A 7,347-nucleotide genomic window follows, 5' to 3' on the forward strand; every position below is an offset into this window, starting at 1 on the left:
TAGCCTGAAGGGCAACCGAAGCACTCTTTTGCGGTCGAGAGGAGCGGCGACCGACCGGTTCAGCCGAAATCCGAGCATGCAACGCTGAGAACGCCTCGTATTCTGTTCGGATAGGGCCAAGGCGCGCGAGAAGTTCCACAGGAGCCTCCGCCCACGGACTCGAGCGTCCGGGGCAGTTCTTTGAGGCCACGAGACTTAGAGAAAAGCGAGGTCGTGTGACCCCCGAGGCGCAGCAACCCTTGACATTGAGCCGTTCCCCTACGAATGTGCACGGAGGCGCCGCCTGGATAAAACAGCCGCAGCCCAGAAGGCCGTTCAAACACAGTAGTTGCACGCGTTGCTTCACCCTCACGCCTGGTGCACGGCTTCTGCACGAAGAACTCAGCGATCTGCCAGGGTTTCCTTTGAGGCAATCCATGGAGAAAACGCCAAAAGGAACACACGCGCGACGCTAGGGGGACCGGGTGCGTGCAAGGCACTGGTGACCCACCGCGTTTGCTCTTCCCCCTTCACACAGGCGAGCTCCAGGCGCAGCCAGGGGACCGGCGATGCATTCGAATGCGATGCTCGCTTTTCTTTCTCTCCCTGGCGGATGACAGCCCTTCTATCTGCGCTGGACACTTTTCAACTCGCGTTTCCGTCTGGCGTCGCCGTCGTCGCGGGGTGCCCGCGGGATCAGATGCGGAGGCAGAGGCGGAGGGTGGAGAGACCCCCACACGATATCGGAGTCCTCAAATGTTTGAAGCGCTGCCGCTGCCTCGCCGCTCTCTCGTCTCTTTTCCACGTCACCTTCCGCTTCCTGCGTCCGCAGCGCCTCTGCTCGTCTTTCTTCAGCGCCGGTGTCGCGGTCGGATGCGGAGTGCTCCGCAGGCATATAGAGAGAGACTTCCGCTGACGTGGCCTCGGCTGCAGTCGGCAGCCGCGACCCTCGCGCCTTGCATGCAGGCGGAGACGCAGACGACAGCTCGTCTGTAGGTGTTGCTCCGCGGGCGAGTTGCATGCGTCGTTCGAGACCTTCCTCCTTGCGCGCCTCAAGAAAAGCGGCCTCTCTCTCTGATGCGCGTAGGCGCAGGAGCGGCGACTTCGCCCCGCCCATGAGCGTCACTTGGCGCTGACGAGACAAGAAGCCAGGATAGCTAGCCAAGCTCGCCAACAAGTCGGTCTTCTGAGGCGCCCAGTAGTCGACGTTGAGTCCTGAAGAATTTTGAAAAAAAAAACTCAGGCGCCGCAGAAGATGGCAGTTGCGACTCGAGAGCCACAGCCACAAAGTAATGGAGGCCAGCATACCACCGCGACCCACAGGTGCGGACACTTTCATCCCGCAGCAAGCAAGAAACCAGACACTCAAGCGTGTATCATATATACATATATACATCAATGTGAATATGCACGGAGACCTATTCAGTTTGTGTGGTGCCTCTACGAACGCGAGACTGACGCACGAAAATGCAACACAGGAACGTTTAGGCCAGAAAAATCGACCAGCTACAGAAAGTCGCGGTAAACAGAGACCGACGCGCTTCGAACATATATATTTTTATAAGTATGCACCCCACGTGTACGTAGGTCTACACAGACACTAGCTACGTGGATGCAAGTGAATATACGTGAACCTACAGAAATGGACATCTATATCGCTCCGCGATGCATCCGAAGAAAAAGCGCATGCATATGGGCAATTAGTTCAGCCGACGTAGACACATGAAGCGTACCGGGAGCATTGAGGAGATGCAGGCGAGCTGCGAACTGCTTCGAGACAGGAGGCGGAGAAGGAAGGCCGAACGAGGAGAGAATAGCGTTGACAAGCGAAGGCACTTGCCACCTGAAAGAACCATGAGCATCATTCTGCGCATATCTGGACTCTCCGTGTGAAACAAATAAAGACATCTACACACATCGTGCAGATCTCAATACAAAATCCAGGTGTATAAGTACATATATTCTGTCGAGAAAGAGAATGAAATGCATGCACGGCGATAGCGTGCGGTGCCCCAATCCAGCTTATTCTGGCTGGCGGCAAGAGCGCCCCTCCGCAGAGACACTCATGGAGACACGCGTGCAAAATATACAAGACATGCGCATTTGTCTATCCGATTGTTGATATATTAATATGCGAAAACGATCAATAAGTAGATATATATATGCATGACTACATATATATATATATATATATATATATATATATATATATATGTGACTACATATATACCCATGTACACAATAGTATGATACGAACATAGGAAGATAGTTGTGTAAATGAATATGCACATATATATACATATATCTATACCTCGGCACCGTTAACGAGTAGACCCGTAGATCTGCGCAGATATGTGTTTGTAAAAATTCCGCCCGTGTGCGCTAACAGCCTCGCTCGGCTGTCTTGTCTGCCGGGCATCAGTGTGTGTGTTCCCCGTACTTTTCGAATTTGAGGCGCCTAGACTGCATGGCATATAGTCCGAGAAGCGAGCGATAAAAGAGGTCTGCAGACGCACGCAGCCAGGGCAGCTCGCTCCACCAAGCCGGCGAGAAAGGAACCGCTGGAATTGACAAAGCGGGCAAGCGAACAGAGAGATCACCGTTCTCTCCCCTGTCGCTTCTATCTCGAGGCGCTGACTCTTGCGCCGAAGCCTCCGCCTCTCCAGCCGCTGATGAAAAACTGGTTGCACGGCGAGGAGAAGCAGCAGAAGAGACAGAAGAGGAGGAATCTGCTGGCGAGGAAAAGGCGCCGGACAAAGGAGCGTTTGTTGGCTCGTCGCAGGTGGCTGCGCTTGCCTCCGCGTCCGTGTCTCTCTCTCCAAATCCTCCTCTCTCTCGGCGCCGTCTCCCTTTCTTCTCCCCGTCTCCTCTCAACTTGCCGCGGTCTTCGCGCGGCGTGGTCTTCATTTCCAGCGGCTGCCCGAGGATCGCCGCGAGCGCAGGGTTGCGCTGCAGCAGGGAGAGAGCCGTGCGAGGATGCAGCTCGCTCAGATTAATGCCCTCTTGAAAACACTCGTAAAGAAAATGCGCCTCCAAGTCATGCAGAAGCAGCAGCGAACGCCCTTTGGCGTCTGCAAGCGCCGCGTGCCGTGCGGCCTGCTCTCCTGTGCCTCCTTGCTCCGCAGGGAGCCGCGGCGACTCTGCCTGCGCAGAGTCGCCGCGGGAGAGGGGGCGTGGCGAGGGAGCCGTGGGCGAGGACGGGGGCACCACGGGCCCCGGAGCCCTGAAAAAAGAGGGAGCGCATCGACGAGAAGGCGCGCGAATCAGACAAGGAGACACACACACGCAGAACCTCGAGGGACAGCGGAGAAGACATGCAGAGACAGAGGGAGCCGGGAGATTAGGTCGGCGAGAAGCCGCAGAGAAGCCTCGGCTTGAGACGCTCAAATTGCGCTTGACCTCGACGCTATGGCATCACCCGCGCGCAGCGTCCGAGGGCCGGGCAGCTTGTCGTCATCCGCGAGTTTTATTGGTGTTTAATTCATTAAGTAATTTAAAATTGAACATTCAACCAGTTTTCTCGCGGGTTGCCTGCTGCAGACCGCCAGCTGAGCAGGGAACCTTCCTGAGTCACGCTCTTGACCGGCATACGAGATCAGCTGCTGAGCGCCTAGCCGAGCCCTTGGCGGGCCTTTGGTGCGTTTGGTTGACTCTTTTGCACTTCTGCACAAGTGCTGCAGTTTTCTTTTGCAAGCGTATGCCCGCTGCTTCGCGACCCACGGCATCGCCAGTCGCTCACCTGGTGACTCGCGTGAGCCGCTGAATGAGCAGCTCGGGCTCCCGCGGCTTCCCCACCTGCGAGGCACGCAGCCACACGGCCCCGCGGAGGCGCAGAATACACGAAAATGCACTGCTGGGCTTCATCCGCAGACCAAAGCAGCGGGAGACGCGCAGCAACGACCATGGGGAGAGAACCACCGCCGCCTTTCTTCGCTCCACAGTCGCAGTTGAGAGGCAAGCTCGCTGCTCCGCGAGTCACAAGACTGGCAGAGGTGTGGCTCGCGGGTCAGCACGGTCTCTAGCAGGGTAGCCTACACGAGTCTGAGCGTCACGTAGAACAGTTCAAGGCCGCAAGAGAAGCGAAGGGCGAAGCGAAAGTCTCTGCGAAGCAAACGCTGCAAAGTTGTCTCTCCTCCTTCTGCCTTACGTGAACGATGAAGTCGAGGCGCCCCAGACTCAAGCCTGTCGCGGCGAGGTCGGTCGCAAAGAGGATGTGGAGCTCTGTGGGGGCCTCCGGAGCCGCTGGCGACGCGCTCGACGGCGTCGCGCCACCCCTGTCACCGCCGTCGTCTGCTACAAAAGCCGGCGGTCGGCGAGATGAAGAGAAGGCTTCTATCACCGCCTGTCTTTTCTCGGCGCTCAGGCCGTGGTGGAGGGCCGAGAGCCTGGGCAGCCTTGGCGGGACTGCCGGCGGCTCGGGAGGCGCCCCCCCACAGGGAGACGCAGCGGACGAGGCGGGAGACGACGGAGAGGCAGGGGCGGAGGCGTTGAGTGCCTGCAACACGGGAATGATGTAATGTTTGAAGAAGACGTAGTGAAACTGCAGACTCTTGAGCGAGGAAAAGAAGAAAATGCCCCGAACCACGTGGGCTTCGTCACGCGTAGTAGGGCGCAGGCTGTCCTTCCCTCCGACTCCGCGGCGCCGAGCCCGTTCGGCGTCGAGCTCCGCTGCCCGCTGCGCCTCGTTCATCGTCACGTTGAAAAGCACATGCGCATGCAGGTCCGCGGGATACAGCGCGAACTCGGATTGCACGGCCTCCCCCGTCTCGCGTCCTGCGCCGCCTTCGGCTTCGCACTCTTCGTCGCCTCGCGCCTCCCCCTCTCTCGCCCGACCCCCTGTCTCCGTCGCCCTCTGGAGCTCGCGCCACTGCCGCTCCTTCTTCGCGAGGAACTCGGAGGCGCGCTTCGGCCCCCAGAGCCCCACAGGCTCCTTCACATGAAGAATACTTTCGCGAGGAGACGAGGCGAGAGTGACAGGGGAGGGAGACCGAAGCTCGGCTTCAGCCTCTTGAGACGTTGAGGCCCTCGCCCCTTCCGCCGAGGCAGCCGCGGCAGCGAGAGGCGAAGAAAGGAGAATAGGGCAGGGCTCTGAGGGAGGAGACGGCGGCAGCGAAGACGCAGAGAGGGCGGCTGGAGGAGAGACAGACGCACAAGGAGCGGCGCACGAGGTGCCAGGGGAGCAGGGAGAGGAGCCCGCAGCGGGGGGAGACGCAGCAGACAAACACGGTCCGGGCGAAGAAGAAGGAGAGGACGTCTGAGCAGGAGAAGGAGACTCACTTGAAGACAACACAGAAGAAGAAGAACCTGAGGCGGAGACCGCGGAGCCGCCCTCTGAGCCAGCGCTCGGCGTCTCCACCGCGTAGGTGAAGACTGCGGGAGACAAGCAAGGCGTCTCCAACGCGTTGATCGTCAACGCGCGGACTCGCACAAGGCGGGAAAAGAGGCCGCGGAGATCCGGAGGCAGCCAAGGAGACAGAAAGACTGTCTGATGCCCTGCAGACACATACACGGCCGTTCGCCTCAGGAACTCAACAACGTGTGAAGCAGACACGCGCAGAAAGGGAGTCTCTCGCAGACCGTCTCCTCCGGCCTCCTTCCTCATCCTGCCGAGCAGAGAGGGGGAAAGGGGGGGGGGGGAGCTGAGGGGGGGTCCGCCCCTTCGCGCCTGCTCCCGTACGTCCATTGTCTCTCACCTGCTGGCAGTCTTTCCTTCAGCCTGAGGAGTGCGGCCATCGCCTGCATGCCGCCTTCGTTTTGCTGGAGGAGGACGGCAGCTTCTTCCACGATGAGGAGCTCGCACCGCGCAAAGGGCCTCTCTCGCCGGTCTCTCACGTTGGCGTCGCGCGATGGGCGCTGGGTGCGGCGACCCTCGCGCCAGTTGAGGAAGCCGAGGTACTCTTCGAGCTTTCCGGGGGTACAGATCCAAATGTGCGCGTCGAGCCGCTCGAGTCTTTTGAACACGCGGAAGCTGCGAAGCGCTCTGGAGTCTCCGCTCGCGCTCAGGTGTCTCTGTGGCGCCTCGCGGGGCGCCGAAGCTTCCCCGGCGGCCTCACCTTCGATTTCTGCATGTGCGACGTTTGGAAAGGCGGAGCTGCCGCCCGCGGTGCTGCTGCCCACTGCGCCTTCGCGCTCCTCCAGCGCCTCGTGGGTGGCTTGAGAGAACGCCGCGGAGCCGCCAGTGAGAAGCGCCACGCGCAGCTGCGGAGTGTAGCGAATCAGCGCGAGCAACTCCGCATGCGTCTGCTGCGCGACGTCTCTCGTGGGCGCCAGGAAAACGCAGCGCGGGAAGGCGCTCGGGCCTGTTTCTGGGCTCGGGTCGGGCGCGCCCAGCAGACGAAGCAGGGCCGCGAGTTGAACAGCCAGCGACTTGCCTGTCTGCGTGCGAGAAAGCAGCATTAAGTCGTGAGACGACGTGAGACAAAAGGGCAGAAAGAACTGCTGCAGAGGAGAGAGGACGGAGACGCCGATCCCCTGAAGCGCGCGAGCGACAGACGGCGGGAGCACGCTCGGTTCACAAGGCGCCTGGGGAGAACTACAAGTCAAGGCACTCGGCGCGGCCGAGAGAGACGGGGAAGGAGGCGGCGGCTGAGACAGGAGGGAGGGAGACTGTGGCGCGAGCAGAGAGAGAGGGACAGGTGGAGGCAGCAGGCGCGGCCGGATTTCGCAGCAGCTGCCGCCCCACAGCCGGAGGTGCGGCGGAGGAAGCGTCTGGAGAAAAGGCGAAAGCGCCGAGAGCCAGGTGGAGGCGAGGGGAGAGAGTGATTGAACAAACGAGTGAGCCAGAAGAGGGGGAAGCAGAGGACACTCCACGATTGTGGGAGGCGGTGCCGAGGAAGACACCTCAGCGGGATCGAGCAAAGACAGCGAAGAGGGAAATCTATTTGCACGAGAGCGAGCTGCAGACACTGGCGACGCGTCCGCAGGCGACCGCGACGACGAGAGGCTCTCAGAGCACCCACGGTGGAGTTCCTCTCTGCTCGACTCAGCCAGCGTCCGCGAAGATGCGCAAAACAAACGAGGAGAGAAGAGAGAGCGCCCCAGAGGCCAACGCAGCCCGGAGCGGTCAGCCAAAGAGGAGACGGAACGCAGGCGTGGTTCGACGAAGACGCCCAGTGAAGAAGAGAAAGCCAAAGACGCGCGCGCCCGCGACCCACCCCCCCCCGAGTCACAGCGTCGACGCCCAGGACGGAGGTCTCTCTTCGGTCCCGCAGCTCGCGACCAGATGCCTCCGCCCGAATCGGCCGAGGCAGCCAACGAGCTGGAGGGAGCGCCTCGTGAGCCGCCCCCCCGTCTTCCTCGGAGTCTCTGCACAGGAAGGCGCCAGTGGACAGAGAGGAGACGCCGCACATCGTGGCTCGAGGGCTCCAT

At 60.4% G+C, this 7,347-nt stretch overlaps 1 protein-coding gene across 1 annotated transcript; it reads right to left on the reverse strand.

The window, feature by feature from the left end:
• Nucleotides 1–604: 604 nt before the first annotated feature.
• Nucleotides 605–7,347, reverse strand: BESB_064650 (uncharacterized protein; the record flags this gene model as incomplete). Its single annotated transcript, XM_029364860.1, has 6 exons — nucleotides 605–1,194; nucleotides 1,713–1,822; nucleotides 2,420–3,202; nucleotides 3,719–3,774; nucleotides 4,127–5,472; nucleotides 5,673–7,347. 6 exons carry the CDS (start codon nucleotides 7,345–7,347, stop codon nucleotides 605–607), a joined length of 4,560 nt encoding a protein of 1,519 aa, XP_029218443.1.

The sequence above is a fragment of the Besnoitia besnoiti genome, chromosome VI (genome assembly GCF_002563875.1).
Source record: "Besnoitia besnoiti strain Bb-Ger1 chromosome VI, whole genome shotgun sequence".
Classification (NCBI taxonomy): Eukaryota; Apicomplexa; class Conoidasida; order Eucoccidiorida; family Sarcocystidae; genus Besnoitia; species Besnoitia besnoiti.